The 17,030-nt window shown below is 47.9% G+C and overlaps 2 protein-coding genes across 3 annotated transcripts; one reads left to right on the top strand and one right to left on the bottom strand.

The window, feature by feature from the left end:
- The first annotated feature begins 1,726 nt into the window (after positions 1-1,726).
- On the top strand, positions 1,727-5,612 carry BIRC7 (baculoviral IAP repeat containing 7). Its single transcript, XM_053452743.1, has 8 exons — positions 1,727-2,486; positions 3,030-3,129; positions 3,234-3,315; positions 3,452-3,497; positions 3,911-4,105; positions 4,808-4,876; positions 5,019-5,230; positions 5,352-5,612. The coding sequence occupies exons 1-7, from the start codon at positions 1,811-1,813 to the stop codon at positions 5,216-5,218; spliced, it is 1,368 nt and encodes a 455-aa protein (XP_053308718.1). The 5' UTR covers positions 1,727-1,810; the 3' UTR covers positions 5,219-5,230; positions 5,352-5,612.
- A 1,177-nt stretch (positions 5,613-6,789) lies between these two features.
- On the bottom strand, positions 6,790-16,576 carry NKAIN4 (sodium/potassium transporting ATPase interacting 4). 2 transcript variants are annotated; one of them, XM_053453528.1, is made up of 7 exons: positions 16,314-16,576; positions 11,678-11,815; positions 11,323-11,403; positions 10,259-10,456; positions 8,676-8,736; positions 8,079-8,163; positions 6,790-7,008 (listed from the first exon to the last, which is right to left on the bottom strand). In XM_053453528.1, the coding sequence occupies exons 1-7, from the start codon at positions 16,365-16,367 to the stop codon at positions 6,999-7,001; spliced, it is 627 nt and encodes a 208-aa protein (XP_053309503.1). In that variant the 5' UTR covers positions 16,368-16,576; the 3' UTR covers positions 6,790-6,998. The 2 variants fall into 2 exon arrangements, with proteins under 2 accessions (XP_053309503.1, XP_053309504.1); XM_053453529.1 differs by lacking the exon at positions 8,079-8,163.
- Between the last annotated feature and the right edge of the window lie 454 nt (positions 16,577-17,030).

Here is a 17,030-nt window from a genome sequence, read left to right as displayed (position 1 = left end):
GTGTACCCAGTTGGGGTACAGGTCGTTCCCATCACGGGGGGGGGTGATAAACTGTATAAAAGTTGGAAACCTCAGAATACTGAAATCCAAGCATATGAAATATACCATATTCGTTAACGTACATTATTAACTGGAGCCAATGTGCGAAATATTCTACAGGCCGTTGTATTTTTTTTAAAGCGACAGACACTAATTTTTTATTATCTATTTTTTTTGGGTTTATTTTTATCATTTAGCATTGCTCTGAGGCTCAATGGGGTTCAGTCCTCAGTCCTACCGCAAAAAAAAGAATGCCTCAGTGGGGTCCACATCATGCTGACTATCCCTTTAATACCCGCCTCGTCAAATCATTATTAATATTAAAGGGTTGGATGTTCCATATGCAGAACGTTAAGTATATCGCATTTTAATGTTCCAGCGCCCTGCGTGTTTGGGGATATTCTACTAGAATCTTAACGTTACTATGTCCGGAAAACGTCATGTGATTACGTCATTGGTTATGCATGTTCTGTCCCAGTAGAATAATCAAGAATGGCAGCCATCAGAGGGCAAAATCATTTACGTGGAGTGTCGTCGAGCAGCACGCTAAGCGCCGTCCTGAAAACCTGGTCTGTCCTTTGAGGACATGAATGTAGCAGCCCTGGTTTGGGAGTAAATGGACTGCAGCCAACATGGTCTCATGGGATAACGGTGTGAGCCTAGTGTGGACTGGGACCCCTTTTTCTGGCGCGCCCTGAAGTGATGGGTCCTCCGATTTGTATAAACGCTAGTACAGTTATCTATCGGTTTCTGGAGATAGTAAATGGACCCCTGGAGGCGAAGAGTTAATGGTGTCTAATTAAGGAATATATCACACATGGGTGTGCAAAGCTGATATAAGAGTCCTGTAAGGAGGGCAATTCCTATTCTACAAAGCGAGGGTTTGTATAGTCTGTTGTTGGGTGGTGTGGGGGGGCTGTTAGGTGCCTGCCTGGGAGTGGTGTGCGCGTTAAGGGTTGCTGTTTATTTGGTAGGTGGCGTTTGGTGCTTGTAAGGCAGAGGTATATTTGGCTGCCAACTAGGAGACCAGGATCTGTTTTTTTCCGCTCTGGCTTGAGGATTCTTGGTCTCTGCTGTATCAAAGCTGGGGGTTAATACGTTCTTCTGAGGGTATTGTTGGTCCGGCTGGGTTGGTTATGGTCCAGGTAGTTAATCTTTATTAAGTTTAGTACTTTCTGTGCAGGTTCTCGGTTTACTGGAAACTTGGAACCCGGTACATGCCAATCTCCTGCTAGCCGGTGCTGTATAACCCCTCCTTGTGCTGGTGAGTGTCCCCTTACGTGTAATACCCCATCCCTTGGTGTAATGATCATATCTGTGGGTGGGGGGTGCACAGCTTTTATGGCGTTATCTGGGAGCTCTGCAGCATAGATCACCACCTACCAATATTTAGTGTCTTAACCATTTGATTACTGCAAGTGGAGTGGTGAGATCTGTGCACTCAAGGCTTTCCAGTGGGATTCTGTGTTGGGTCACTTTTAAAAGTTCCCAGGTATGGTGGTCACTGTTCTGAACTTGCCCCAGCTGGGGTTTCACTAGCCTACCCTGATTGGTGCCACCATCCGGCTTGTTAGCTCTGGTTACTTGCCCTGATCACGCTGATGCACCCTTTTGTTTTCTGAACGTGATCCTGCCCCTCCCATCGCCCTGGGCTTTGTCACATTCTATCCCGTCTCTCGCGCTCTTTTAACCGTTCCGGGCCCCCTCCCCTGTCTCTTGTGACCCAGAGGTCGCCCCCCTCCCCTGTCTCTTGTGACCCTGATGTTGCCCAATGCCTGGTCTGTGTCCCCAGCTGCTGACTGTCTCCTGTCCTGTTCCAGAAGCCCCCGTGCTGCTGAGGATGAACCGCTGGGACCACCTGAGCAGACACAGAGCTCTGCCCAACCGCTGCCTCGGCACACTGACCATGTCCGGCGCGGAGGATGTGATCAGCAGGGTCCTGGACTCTTGGAGCCCCCCGGGGCTGCTCCCTGAGCCCCCAGCTCTGGCAACCCCCAGCATGCGCAGTGAAACAAGTAGATTACGGAGCTTCAGACTGTGGCCCGCGGGGGCCCCTCACCTGTCCCTGGCAGAGCTTGCCCGAGCTGGCTTCTATTACCTGGGTCCTGGGGATAGGGTGCAGTGCTTCTGCTGTGGTGGCGTGCTGAGAAGCTGGGAGCCTGAGGACCGACCCCACGCTGAGCACCGCAAGTTTTTTCCCAACTGCCCTTTTATCCATGGCATGGAGGTGGGTAATCTGCCCCAGATGGCGGGTGTGGACTCTGTGGATGGGCAGATCCTTGGACAGTTTCAGCACCTCTCTGAGGGGGAAGAGGATGAAGGGCCCTGGCAGGCGATATACCCTGAAATGATGGAGGAACGTGAGAGACTGGCTACCTACAGGGACTGGCCCCCCAATGCCGGGGTGACCCCTGATCAGCTGGCCCGGGCAGGTTTCTTCTACACAGGTAGGTAGTGGTCCCAAGAGCTTGCAATCTTGTACAGGGCACATCAATCGCCTGTGCTGCACCGAAAGGAGCGATTCCCCCCCCCCCCCCAAGGAGTCTCCTTGGTAAAGAAATATTGCCGAATACTTGTGTCTGGCTGTCGGCTCTCTGTGTGTGTCGTGAAAACACGTCGGCGTCCAGAGTCCCTGCGATGTGCGGCTTTTCGGCAGAATCCTCCGCCCTGCGCCGCCGGTTTATCGTTAATGACACAGAGTTGTGTTTGTAGCTGGAATTTACCCTGTAAGGTCGCTGTTGTCATTCGAGGTGCTGAGAAAATACCAGGCGGTGATCAGCTGGTGAATACAGAATAATCCCAGCTGTGTTGCTGGCTTGGAGAGAATGTAACAAGAATCCACCAGAACGGGGCAGGTGGGCTCTCGGCTCGCAGGACCCCTTCCTATCCTCCGCTTGAAGGCTGGGAGCCCCGAGAGGTGCTTTATCAGGCGTCAAAAAAGGAATTTAACCCGTGACTGGCTTGTTTCCCCCCCCCTGTGCTTTTTGCAGGTAACAGAGATAAAGTCAAGTGTTTCCATTGTGATGGGGGACTGTGGAACTGGGAGAGGGGGGATGACCCCTGGAGGGAGCACGCCAAGTGGTTTCCAAGGTAAGGCTCCGTAGGGATTTATTAAACTGATCCAGGAGGACGGTGGGTAAAAAGTGGTAGTTTTTTTTTTTTTCAAACAAACAATTGTTTGTTTTTTGTTTCAGATGTGAATTTCTCGTCCACTCCATGGGACAGGAGTATGTGCGCCGTGCACAAGAGTCTCATTTCAGTAGCCCCGAAGCTTCTGTGAGTCTTTTTATTTAAGTCTGTATTTATATTGATCAGAAGAGAACAAGCCCGGCTCTCGGCTGTTACGAGGTTTGGCCAATGCCGGGGGCCGCGGGACGGTATCTCTCGGCTAATTTATTTTTCTTTTCCACAGCCAGACTTCCAACACCCCTCCGTTTCGAGTCCTTCTTCGCTGGCTGGTGAGTTCTGTGTTTGCTGGGGGGGGGGGTATGGGGCACGAAGGCCAACGCTTTGCACTGGTGACGGCTCTTAACCCCTTCACTCCCCACACTCCAATCAAAAGCATGAGTGTGGTCTTATCTTCTCACTAGACTCGTATGCTAGTCCAGGCTGGTTGGTACAATGTCCTGGAATATGATATTCCTCGTGTTAAGGAACACTCTTAAATTCCCCACCTCTGCTGGAAGGCTCTTCCACTTGTTTCTGGTGGGGTCTGGATTTGCCCCCTTTGTGGCAGCACCTCTAACCCATAAAACAAAGTCTGGTCTGGACTCTCTCCCTGGGGGGGTCTCTAATAGTTCTATCGCTGCACCATAAGCTCCTTTCTAGCTGGGCTTTGGCCGACTGACCCCTCGCCTGCGGTACCTTGCAGATTCTCCTGACTGGGATGCCTTCCTTCGGTCGTCCATAGTTCAGGGTGCTCTACAGATGGGGTTTGATCAGAGCTTGGTGTCCAGTTTGGTGCAGAGCAGGGTCCTGCTGACCGGGACCCCATACAGCTCAGTGTCTGAACTCGTTACAGATCTAGTTCAGGCAGAAGAGGAGGCAGCTGCAGCGCACCGCGCAGGTACACAGAGCCTGAACTGTTCAAAGGGTTGGCCTGGGTGGGAGCTGGGACTTGGCTGTTGTATAGCTTAGCCCTGATCGTGGGTTCAAGGAGCCCTTACTGCATTCCTTCTTCGGCACAGGTGATCTAGCTTGATTTGTAAAGCCATAGTATCCTTTCCCGTTGCTTTTGTTGGGGTTCCTGGGGTGCTCTTTGAGTTGCATTATTGTTCCGTAACTTTTTTTCGTGGCTTTCTGTGATTAACTCCGCTCCACGTGTGGTGCTTAACCTGCAACGTTTAAAACTTTCTTGAACTTTGAGCAATCGCTTGATTTTAACTTTAATCCGAGGCTGCTGCAGTATTGGGGGGGTTTTGAGGCTGGTTATCTTTTAAGGTTACTTGACGGCTGTCAGGATTCCAAATGACCGCCTTAAACATCTGGAGGAACATCTGCAACTTTCAAAAAGCACTTGGATAGAACTTGTTGGAAATTATTCAACTTAGTCCTCGGTTCTTTAATATGTAAATATATAAAAGCTGAACCTTTCCGTAGAAGCGGATGTAGATTAGAACAAGTTCTTCATTCATGGACCGTCATTTAAGTTGATTTAAGACTATAGATGTGCAATAAACATGGCTGTCTGATCCCAATACCGAAGCACGTTACCGGGGTGGATGTTCACGCTCCCTGTAGCCGTTGTTTAAAGTCAGACTCTTTCCAGGACCTGCCAGGATTACTGACGTTCCGGCCCAGAGGGAACGATCCGATGTCCAGCGCCAAAAGGAACCAGGTAACTCTCCCGTAATACATTCCTAATTTACAGACCCTAGTAGACCACTGCCGTCTTCAATGGCGTAGGGGTGAGTGCGCACGTAACAGGGCTACTAGCCCTACCTGGATATCCACCGCTGCCTTATTCCGATTCCTTTCAGAGTCCTCTCAGAGTATGGAGGAGCAGCTTCGACGGTTGAAGGAGGAGAGGATGTGTAAAGTCTGCATGGACAAAGATGTGTCCATGGTTTTTGTGCCATGCGGGCACTTGGTGGTCTGCACAGACTGTGCCCCTAACCTAAGGCACTGCCCTATCTGCCGGGCTGTAATCCGGGGCAGCGTAAGAGCCTTCATGTCCTGATGCCCTCTACAGGTGTGTATTAGGTGGCCTTTCCAACAGGACCTCTTATAAAACACTTTTCCCCCAGTTACATGTCTGCTCCCATGTATCTTTGAATGCTGTGTATAATGAGCGTTTCTCTCCCTGTCCACAGATCACTGGGGCCGCTCTCTACGCAACTTCTTTTCGTACCATAGGTCGGAAATGGACACCCTGTGATCCTTCCATTTGGTGGAGTTTGACACTAAACCTGGCCAGCGAAGAGTCCCTGGCTGTTGCATCTCCACCCTTAGTGGTGGCTGGTTACAGTATTAAACTAAAATAAAAAAAAGAATCTAAGTTTAAGAAAATAAAAAATTTATATAAAAAATGTTGCTGTGGAATATTTTGAAATAAAGTATATTTTATTACGCTGCTTCTTGGAGTTTGTGATGATAGCCGTCTGTGTTGCAGTAGAAGTCCGGACTGTTAAAGGCAGGCAGCGGTAGTTGTGTAGAAGCTGCAATACACCACCATAGCCACAAGAGGGTGACACTGAGTGCAGAACAAGTCCATTGTATAACCCTGTTGATACCCCACATGGGGCTGCTACAAGAAATATGTAGGTCAAGCATTTAATAAATGTCTGGAGAGTTCAACTGCCCCCATTTATTACAATTTGCTTTTATGGCGGTTGCCTATGCTGTTGCTGCCTTTAAAACATCTTGTATACCTAGATATCTTTAGCAGAATGACATGTCTAATAGTTAATGTACATATCTGTAGGGGTATAATGCCCACCTCTACTACTTTTTACCCTCCACCCCATGCTCGGCAGAGTTTGAGGGGGTAAAATATATTGAAATATGTGCTCCCCCCCCCATGCCCTAAAAGAGAACACACAGGGGGAGACCTCCTGTCTGACGCCACCAAGAAATAAAAGTGAGTTTTTTCTTTCTTTTTTTTTTCTAACTTTTATTTACATATTTGAAAACTTCTAAATGTGCTTTTTAAACATAAGAACAATCTGTGTTAAAGTATTAATGTCCCTTTTGTCACTCAGGTACTGCAGACTCTGGCTCGTCCTCTCTCTCTCTCGTTCCACGGGTACATAGGTCTCACCAGTAGGTCTTCAGGATCGCCTCAACTCAACACCTGGAAAGTTATCTGAAGGATCCACGCTTGGTGGGGCTATTGTGGGCAACAGGAATGGAGTGTATATTTTGAGTATCAATAACCTGGGAGACGATGGCACCAAGGATAGGTGCGTTGAGTGCCTCTTTGATGTTCACCTATTGTTTGGTATAACTCAACTCTTTAACTCAACTCGTTTACCGTTCCTTGTCAGCACCTACAAGGTGGCTTTACCCTAGATCTAATGAACTTTATCAACATACAGTGAATGTGACCAGTAACCCCCCCCCCAAATACCGGCTCAGCTTAAGTCCCTGAATTTTTCCGGTGTAGTATGTGCCATGCCCTGCCGACTGGGAGACCTACCCTGCGTATCCTAAATATGTAAGTGAAGATCGCGCAGCTGCAGGGGCATGTACAGGCAGAGCTGGAGTGAGGAATTCCACGATGGGTTGAGTAAGGAGAGCCTATTAAGAGTTTTTTTTTTTATCCTTGAAGCTGTAGGCGTTCAAGGTTGAAATCTCCTGGTCACCGTCCTTCAATCCAAAGCGTTGTCCTCTGCTTCCCCTGATATGCGTTTGGTTCCTTGGGATGTTGGGTGAGGGTCTGTGAGGCATTTAAAGAAAGAGGTGAACCCTCCACCGGTCTGTAGGAACCTGCTTGAGCTGATGGACTCTCCTTCCGTCACTTACGCCGGCCTGAAGGTAGAGAGGTATGTAAACACCGGTGTAGTAACAGAAGCGTCTGCCATTGGGGTGCCCCGAATGTATTCTGTGACCTTAAATACGGACTACTGCCCCATTGCCTCATTTTAATTTAATGCTTTTAGTATTTGGGGCAGTCCCTAGGGGTGCTCAGTTCTATTCCGACTGTTTCTCCAGTCTAAGGCCGAATGTGACTGGCTCAATCCCTTTAAGCCCAAAATGTGGCTCGTTATGTCGGACTTGCCCACCCCAAGCTGCACAATGAGACACGTTGTCTCCTCATCTGACCTCACAATGTAAATCTAATCTGAACACAAAATCAATTCCCATTAATTAAAACTAATGAGCATCAAGCCCCATTCATCCGCTAACAAACAAAAGCCTCCCGTACGGTGCTTTTTCATTAAAATACTTCTCTAATGGGGGTCCAGCCAGCCCCCTTCTTCCACTTATATATTGTATACATCAGCAGGTCTCATTCAGGGCACCATATTCAATTTTAATTTTGAAAAGAGCCATTGGGTTCAACCCAACTTGAGATGAACCTGCTGGCACGTTCCTTCTCGTTTGGGTCTTTTTTTATTCCATGCATGGCTTGCTTACAGCCCAGTGTGGATCCTTTACATCATTAATTTCCCCAAGGAATAGGACAGATTTGCATATCACCCCGTAGGGGGAAGGAACCCCCACGCGTGACCACTATCTCCCTATGTGTTTATTAGTTTTACTTCCACTTCAATCTGCTGATTGATTTACAAAAGAAAAAAGAAACTGATTCAGATTGATTGTGGATTATAAATGCAGACAGATGGAGTGAAAGGCTCGTTAGTGACAATTAAAGGTGAGATCAATGTGTAATCTCCAAACAAGGGGCTCCTGATGGAGTAAGATAATGGAGGAAGAAGAGCTCCTATATAACATGAAGAAGCGGAGCTCCCGTATACTGAGAGTAAATGGAACTTCCGTATAACGCGAGGAAGCGGAGCTCCTGTATTATATGAGAAGCAGAGCTCCCGCATACTGTGAGCTCCTGGCGTTTCCTCTCAGGTCCTGCTCATACTTACAGGTAACTCTGCTTGAACAGCAGGTGGTTGGACTTTTCATTGACATGGTAGAGGGGAAATGGATCAAATCCACCAATGAAATCAACTGAAAGAAATAAATTCCCAAAAGAAAAGTATAAACAATGAGATGGAGGGATAACATGCAGGGAGTGGGGAGAGACCAAGTCACCGAATGCGCACGGGGGAGCTGGGGAGAGTGTACAGGGAGTGCATGAAGGTTCTGATGGAGGTAGGGAGGGCATTGGGTGGGGGCCCGGGGTATGATGTGTAGAACTGAAAAACATGCCTCATGATAAAAAAAGAAGAAGAAAACCTCAGTATTTCTGAACTGTAAGGTCCAGGGTATGTACCCCAAACTACCCCACTAACTAGATGAACAGTGCATTCCAGCAGTATGAGGGGGCAACTAAAGTACATGGGACTATGGAGGGTAAATACAGGGGCATTGCCCCCCAGAGTACTGAAGCTAAGGGCCCTGTGGCTAGTGTCATTGACCGAAAGACAGACAGGGTGAGACATCGTCCCCATCCACCAGGGGGAGCCCCGGAGCGACGCGGCACATATCCGTTGTATGCGTCACCCGGCGAGGATACTCACAGCTGTCCTCTTCCTCGGTGAACACGCTGGTGACGTAGCAGGCATATACAAACCCCAGGAGCTGCAAGAGAGAACATGGCATGTAACCAAGCCGGTACCGGGAAACCAAAGCCAGCGAGTTATCTCGCCACATAAAGGAGCCGGCTCGGTTACTCTTGGTGGAAAAACACATTGGGGGGGTCTTTCACCTTCCCAAACCCAGGCATCTTTTAATACACCATTCATAGTGTTTGTGTGCTAGAGTCACATAGTGTGTCGGGCCACGCATTCTCAACAGGTGCCGGGATGGGTTCTTGCACCACCCAGCCTATAAATGCTGCTTAGAAAATATTGCAAAACCTTAAATTCTTTTAACTTTATCGTAGAAGATGAACTCGGGCTCAGGGATCCCATAAAATAACATTTTGATTTTTTTAATGAAATTCTTGCTTCTGAACATAAGAGTTAAAAGATTATTCTATATTCTACAGCATTTTACTCGTCAGCAGAACACGCCGGGGCTTCAGAGATAAATAAATATTGCATGGTATGGGGTATTTTGGTTTCCAGGAACTCCCTTGACATTTAGAGGGGGGTTTTTCAGCCCCCTGCAGCCCGCCTGAGGGCTCCTGACCTCCGCACATCTGGACGTGGGTATGAAGGGGGGTATTAATTTCAGGAATTCTGCAGAGTCAGGCAGTATCAGGAGGCGAAGGTGGCTGCCTGGGAATACACGCGGGGGATATTTAATACGGAGCGCTCAAGCGATATAACAGCGAGTCACTTTGTACCATTCGACAGATGTTACTAACCCACCTGGCTCTGAATACTTAACAGATATATAAATTGCATGTGCAAGAGATTACCGGCCGCGTTATACACAATGCATATTTAATTACCCCTCTCCGTGGGCAATCATTTTTAGAAATATACAAACAGGTAAAGCTGTCTTTCACAGCTCTGTATCTGCATATTCAGAATTAGATTGTAAGTTCTTGGGAACAGACATGCAATTTTCTTTGTTGTATCCGGCATAACTTGGTGACGGCACATTGTACCAGTCAGGATCTGCTCTGGGCTTGGGGGTTTATACAGAAAAGGGCAATTTGCTAAGGGATGGGTGGGGGGGGGGGCAGGGAGTAATCAGACACAAAGGCAAGGAGGAGCAGGAGGGGGGAGTCCAGACAGAGGCTGCAATTCTAGGTCATTTATCTGTGAATAATTCAACAGCTGCAGACAAACAGAGAAGGGGGGGGGCATATAAACTGCACAAATCCAGAACAAAAATTAACCCCCTTCCCGCTAAAGGGGTGATTACGACATGCAGTCTCCTTCCTGATCCCCCAGTTATCTTACGCTGACCAATAAATGGTTAAAGAGTCATTCATAGTCCCTTGTGAGTCAGGGTAAGGCAGTTTATGGCCCAATTGTCAGGTCAGATAAGCCATTTGGTGTTGTTGGCTACTGACCAAGACCTCTGTAGTTACCCCTATACCCTTATGTACCCCCGAACCCCCCACCCCCGTGATGCTGTGAACTGATCAATCACATGGGTCCTAGTCTATGGGGCCATGTCTATTAACCCAGACATTGAGTGTACTCACCGCCAGTAGGATCTGAACAGCACTGTGCAACACCTCGATGTATTGATACTCCACGGCACAGCCGACCACCGACACATACGAGTGACTCTCCAGCCCGGCCATGCCTGAGATGGGTGCCTCCTTCCTGACACAGCCCGGTCCATGTTCGCTCCACCATGACTGATGCTGCGACACGTGGAAGGTTAGGAGGTCGCTCTCCTGTAACGAGTGAACACAGAATCCATCAGTGAGCAGATCGGACGCGTTTCAGGAGGTCTATGGCGTCGCTCAACCTCTAATCTCTCCGGTGGCCACCCAAAAATGTATATTTGGAGCTAAAGTATTGAACCTTGATACTTACCAACTCTGAAGTTCTATGGCTTAATGTTAATCATGCCCAAAGTAGCTGGACTTCTTTGCCCTACAAGCCCCCTCAGCAGCCACATCATCTCACAGTATTCCCAGTCTTGGAGAAGAACTCGGTAGTTTAGACCTTATTGTTATATCTGAAGAAGGTACCTTGGAAGGTCTTTGAAGCCCACAAGTCATCTGTGAATATGTTGCCTACTAGAAGGCATCACCAGCTATAAGGCCAATTCAAACTAAACTAATGCTCGGGATAGGACTCTGACCATTTTTATAGCCCCCTCGACAGTCTCTTCCACCTAAACAGGGTTAAGAAACTCTTTACTAAGTCGTAAGGACCAAAGTAGAGGAGAGGGACCTTCTGACACCTTTCCCGTCTGCCTCGGTCCTTGTTGGGTAAGGAGCAATCCTCGATTTTAGGCGTTCTCAGCATGGCAGATGGGAGAGTTTTGGTAAACAGTAGTAACGAGAACCAACTTCACCAACAAGCAGCACGATAAGTCTTGGTTAGTTTAGTTTATAACAGTGTCGATGATGAAGAATGATCTGATACATAATGTATCCAACAACAGGAAGGTAACAAAAATCTTAAGGAGAAAACAGGGGCCACCAGGACTGGTGCATTTACAAGCCACGTGTCTTCAAACAGGGTGGGATTTGGGGGTCATTCTATAGAATTTCCAACAACCCTTCGCTCCCCTGTCTCAGTCGTCACTTACCTTAGACAAGTCTCCCACTTCAAGGTAGAAACAGATAATGAAAACGTTCCACGTGACCCACACCGCTGCCCAAATCGCGTACTACCGCATACATGGAGAGAAAAGGTCTGTGTTACACGCAGTGACACCTCAGAAGATCATCTCAATCTAAATGCATCCAAATTTAAAGAAAGTCAAAGCTGTCTATTCAAGAGAAACTTCAGAACTTTCACCAAATTGAGAAAGTCTTCTCCAAACCCCTATAAAAGCCAATAAATGGTATGATGATGATGTAACTATTGAGCTAGATTGGTTTAGGTGGAACAATTGTAACAAGGAAAGAAGCCAACAAAGAAAGGACCCAAAGTCAACTTACCGCCACCACGTAGCGGGGTCTGTACTGCAGGGTCCCGAAAAGACCCAAGATTATGACGATGATGTGAAGGAAATTGGCCAGAATTGGAGCCCATTGGTAACCAAGAAAGTCAAACACTTGGCGCTCTAGAGCAAATATCTGGAGAGAGACAAAAAAAAGAAAGAGAATTAAGAAAAGAGTCAGGGATGAGGTGAGGAGGTTTCAAGTATCTGCGAAGAAGAGAGAGAGAGGAAAGAAGGACAGAGAGAGAGAGAGAAGGGAAGGAGAGGTGAAAACGAGGATGAAATGAAGGACGAGTAAAAGAAATGGGACGGAAGGGAAAGGAATCCTTTACGCCGTATTCATCAAGTCAAAACTTAGGGAACCAACACTAACGGCAAAGTACCGACCGATCGGCGGCTCCTGCAGAAAATGTCCTTCATTAATATGAAATGATACTTTTTCGGGGTAGATATGGTGTCGGGGGGATGGGAAATAATTTAATGGGGGTGGGGAATGATCATTTCCGTATAAAGCAGCTGCTCCAGACAGGCTCATTGTCCTTATTTGCGTGTTTTCTCCTTGATCAGCGCCGGGATCCGCCGCTCGGCGATGCTTCCAGTGTCCGGCTGGAGGTTGTGTCCCTGGACGCGTTCGCACATGATGGATGCCGTTTGCCCCGCACTATCCGTCTCTCTGACAGCTCCATCAATCTGTCCCCGTGCCCTTGTCCACATTCAGGGTAGATTCATCATACAGCTTTCACCCCCCGGGGTACAACACTCACACCACCCACCCGAGTCAGAGGAAGCTGCAGCCTGGCACTGCCACCCCCACCCTCTGCAAATGTGGCCGGAATACCAATGCATGGGCCTGGGTGGCAGTCCTGTACCTGCAAACTCTCCCGATATACACAGTGCTGTATCCGTACACTCTCTCTATATACACAGTGCTGTACATGCAAAACTCTCCCTATATTCACAGTCCTGTATCCGCAAACTCTCCCGATATACACAGTGCTGTACATGCAAAACTCTCCCTATATGCACAGGGCTGTATATGCAGAACTCTCTCTATACACAGTGCTGTACATGCAGAACTCTCTCTATATATCCACAGTGCTGTACCTTTGGTGTATACACTTTAATTGGTTTGTCACCCGCTGAGGTTGCTATGGTAACACTCACTTGGGGTCTTGCAATTTATAGATTTTTTCCCCAACACCCTCTCCAGGCTGCCGTTGTCACATGTGATGGATGCCCCGAGCTGAGTGCGCTTTAACTCCGTCCTGCAGGGGGCGCAGCTATCCCGGGGGGGGTATAAACTAATCTGATGCCCCTCTCCCCTCCCCTGGTAAATACTTTTCTTTCTTCCTCTAATGCCCCTCTTTTCCTCTGCTGATGTCCCTCTGTATTAGCAAGCGGCAGGCGGTAAACCACGTGATACACGTTATCGGTGTCATAGCGTGTGACCTTTCCACACCTCGTTAATCCTCTGCTCATGTTCTAGATACCAGCCCCCCCCCCGTACCACCTCCTTCCGACGCCGACTGAGATTTCTGCAAATCTTATTATATAAAGGCCGGCGTGTTAAAGGGGAACGCATGTATTCCAGAGACACGCCAAGCTCGTTAATACCGTGATCGAGGTCCGTGGCCCCCGTATTCAGATTCCTCGTCAAAGGGCTGACACTCTGCCCAGATAAAAGGCTTGCGGTGGTCAGAGTCTTTAACGCGATAAAGAGCCCACGCCGCTTCTTTGTGCTCGTTATATTTAAAATCAGGGGACCCTCAACCTTACGGAGAGAAAACCCCACCAGCCCCCCCCCAATCCCACTTTGCCCCTCTACATCTTTTGTTTCTGGAGCACCTGATTCCCAATTGATCACGTTGGAGCGACGAGACAGACGGCGAAAGGGAACCATCTGTTGGGGCGTCCATTTGCCGGATAGAATGGGCTATTTTGGAAGCTGTTTTCTCTGCTGCCCCCCCGTGCCCCCTCGTACACCCCACATGTTCCCCGGCGCTGTATAAATAGTTTTGTTTAAACAGGTTCTGTTTTGGAATGATTAGATTTCATCGTGGAAGTACCCTGCGGTACAGAGCTGCCGTCAATGGACCCCCGTCCCAACGGACCCCCGTCCCATCTGGAAACAATGAAATGTGTATTAATGACTTGGGAGACAGGCGGCTGCTCCCGGAGGGGCCAAGCAAATTATCGGGTCAGGCCGTGACCTTTGCAGTGACGGGGTTAATAAACTGCCAGAAATCTTACTTTTAATGATTTTCTTTTTTAATTTATCGCAGAAAGGGTGGGATACCCTCAGAGCCGAAGACCACCGTCAATGTAACATTGTAACATTTTTTTAGGGCCCCCATAGAGGTGGTAGGGCAAAAATTTAAAAAAGATAGTTGTAATAATCTGACTATTCTGGTTCTGATGTATCTGTACATGATAAAGAATACATTGTCATCACAAAGCATGGATACATTGTATATATATATATGTATATATATATATATGGAACATATATGGAACGTTATTGATTATATCGGAAGGTACTGAGCTGGCGTATTGTCAGAGCTTTCTGATGGGCTACAACCCCCCCCCTGCACACAGACCCCTATGGAACAATAAAAAGGGGGCAGCAGGGGGGTGTGCTTGTGTGGGGGGTTGTTGCTGTGTGGGGGCAGGGAGATCAGATTGTCCTTTTCCATGACAACCCATGGTGACTGCAAGCGGAGGGACCGGCAGATGAAGCCAACAGATCCCAAGAGCTTTGGCAGCGGAGACAAGCTGCAGCGTATAGCGGTACTGACGCCCAATGTACATCCACAGGCTCACTTTATTATAAAGGGTTTGGCGTATCCATAGTAACGGGGTCTTGCAAACAAAACCACTTACAATAAATAAGGTGGCATTCTATTCAAGTTCCATTCATATAGTAGAGAGCCTAGGATGCTGGAAGCAAAATGGTTGATGGCAACCCCTCCACTTTAATGTTCCCCCTGGAAGTCAACCTCCCAGAGCCCCCCATTCTCCTTACGCCTTCTCCAATACCCCCCATCCTCACCACCCAGAAGACAGGGTCTCCGGCGTCTCCGTGCAAACAATGGAGATGTCTAGAAACCGGGACCTTATCCCCTTCTCTTAAAATTACCTGATCAGCAAAATAAAATGAATGGAACCTCCACTGTACAGCGCTGCGGAATATGATGGCGCTATATAAAACAATAAACTAATAATAACAATAATAGATCTCCATGTGGTCTCCGGCCACCAAAACGCAGGTAGAACACGTGGAATCTAAGCTGCCGGCTGACATGGTAATTGTACTCCGCAGCAACCAGAACGCCAAAATTACAGGGAAGAGAGTGGTCTTTGCCAAAGGCCCCCCGTCCCACCATCAAGAACCTTGTGGCCCAGAAGACAACGCACAGAACCCTAAAACGTGACACGGAGAATGAATGCAGAGATCAGGAATATCATCCAGGGGGGCAGATGAAGCAGATTTACCCCTCAGTGGTGTTTCTGCAGAGATTTTAAGGTTTCACCCTAAACCACGTCAGCTGGACCCACATTATTATAAAGCCTAACATTTCTGTCGAGGGATGAAAATGCATTCTGACATTCCCCGCATGCCACGGATCTCCAGCTCATCCCTGGGAACGTGTCGCGTCTACCCCAGGAATGTTAGAATATTGTCTAACGCCACCTCCGGGAAGCCACTCCATGTATTAACCACCACGCGTAGATGGTCCTGTACGGTGATAAGCCCCTCGCCTTGGACCATATAGTTTTGTGTACCTATCATAGTTCACGGTGGTCTTTCTGACCCTAGCTGGGGTGAAGTCATTTTGGGTGGCCTTTTTGTGCACGTTAGGAGACCACCAGTTGTACTGCGCCGCGGAATATGACGGCGCTATATAAATCAATCAATTATAATAATAATATTGGAAGCGTACTTTTTAACCATTTGATGTCTTGCATTAGCCTAACCCCATTACTTAGCAGGGAGGTTTTTAAATGCCGGACTCGTCTAGCACGGATTATCTTCGGTGACCCCCCGGAATCAGCTGACGGTCACGAGACAGAGAAAACTAAACTGGGTCGCAAAGTTGTAAGAAGGGATCCCCTCCCCCCACGCGTCCTTATTGTCCCATTAAATAGATACGCGTGAAATTCTCCCAACGGTCCCGAGAAACCGGATTCCTCCGACCACCTAATACCCAGACGGGGTAATGGCATAAAAGCCCCCGGCGCAGCCCGACACACGCAACAAAAGAGAAATCACACAAAAAAGCAAAATTTTTTTTAAAATAACATTGAAAAAATGTAAATAAACTTCTGCTCTTTTATTTATTTTATTTCTTTTTGGCTCCGTCCCGCATTCAGGGACTGGTCTGATGTGGCCGTTCCCGGGCCGTTATCATCTCGCACCCACTTTTGAGTGTAAGCTCTGCAGGTTAGGGAGCGGAGCGTGTGGGTTTATGCAATTCTGGTGCAAAAAAGTGGTAAAAGTGGAGCAATCGGCAGAAGCCTTGCACTGGCTGCGGGGTTAAGCGGATCGAAGCCGCGTGTGTTGTTGGCAATGAAATGGTTAATAATAATAATAATAATAATAATAAAATAATAAAATAAGTACCCAGAAGACTCACCAGTTGTACAGCACAGAGCAGAATTAAGGTGCACCTCCCGGTACAGCATCCCATCCTCTTGCTGGGGGTACAGGGTATTATACGTACCCCCTTTCCCTAATTTGCAGGCTGTGAGTATGAGGGTCCGCCGTGGACCATGCTGGGTGCAAGCTGTGTGAACGGGCACTGATGGCTAAGGAGTAGTGGAGCCACAGACCAGCCTCCCTCCCTATGATGTGTAGGAACAGATGCTACACCGTCAATGAGAGCCACTGAACTACTACCCCCCCCCCATCATCACCAGTTCTCACCAGTAGACTCAGGAGGGAGGTGGTTGGTCTTAAAGGAGCCGCGTCTTAATTATCACAAAGAAAAGCTGGTCTGAGCTCAGACAGCCCAGTATCTCTCATATAGTCACCGAAAGGTTAAATTATACTACTATATGCTACTGTCATTTATACAGCACAGTCTGCAATCATGCTTATCTTGTAAAAGCCCTAATCTGCAGAGCTTGCCATCTAAAATCAAATGAATGAATTGGACGCCCACTTTTAAACCAGACTGTCCAGAAAGCGCATGTTCTGTTCTGATACATTGTATCTTATAGCCACAAGCAGTATTATAAAGCATCCAGCAACCCTAATAACCACCTCTGCTGGAAGGCTGTTCTATGCAACAATATCATTCCCTGTGAAAAATAGTACTGATTAATATTACCCATAACCTCCGAATACATTA

The sequence above is a fragment of the Spea bombifrons genome, chromosome 13 (genome assembly GCF_027358695.1).
Source record: "Spea bombifrons isolate aSpeBom1 chromosome 13, aSpeBom1.2.pri, whole genome shotgun sequence".
In the NCBI taxonomy this organism is placed as follows: domain Eukaryota; kingdom Metazoa; phylum Chordata; class Amphibia; order Anura; family Pelobatidae; genus Spea; species Spea bombifrons.
The sequence above is the reverse complement of the archived record's forward strand: the minus strand, read 5'-3'. Positions and strand labels throughout refer to the sequence as shown.

Bases quoted from the DNA above. Each gene is read 5' to 3' on its own strand.
- BIRC7 (XM_053452743.1), top strand. From the start codon at position 1,811: ATGCCTGGTCTGTGTCCCCAGCTGCTGACTGTCTCCTGTCCTGTTCCA. The intron at 3,316-3,451 runs GTGAGTCTTTTT...TCTTTTCCACAG, and splicing joins TCAGTAGCCCCGAAGCTTCT to CCAGACTTCCAACACCCCTC. The intron at 4,877-5,018 runs GTAACTCTCCCG...GATTCCTTTCAG, and splicing joins CCAGCGCCAAAAGGAACCAG to AGTCCTCTCAGAGTATGGAG.
- NKAIN4 (XM_053453528.1), bottom strand. From the start codon at position 16,367: ATGGGATGCTGTACCGGGAGGTGCACCTTAATTCTGCTCTGTGCTGTA. The intron at 11,816-16,313 runs GTGAGTCTTCTG...GTCTCTCTCCAG, and splicing joins TGCTCTGTGCTGTACAACTG to ATATTTGCTCTAGAGCGCCA. The intron at 11,404-11,677 runs GTAAGTTGACTT...TGTATGCGGTAG, and splicing joins GACCCCGCTACGTGGTGGCG to TACGCGATTTGGGCAGCGGT.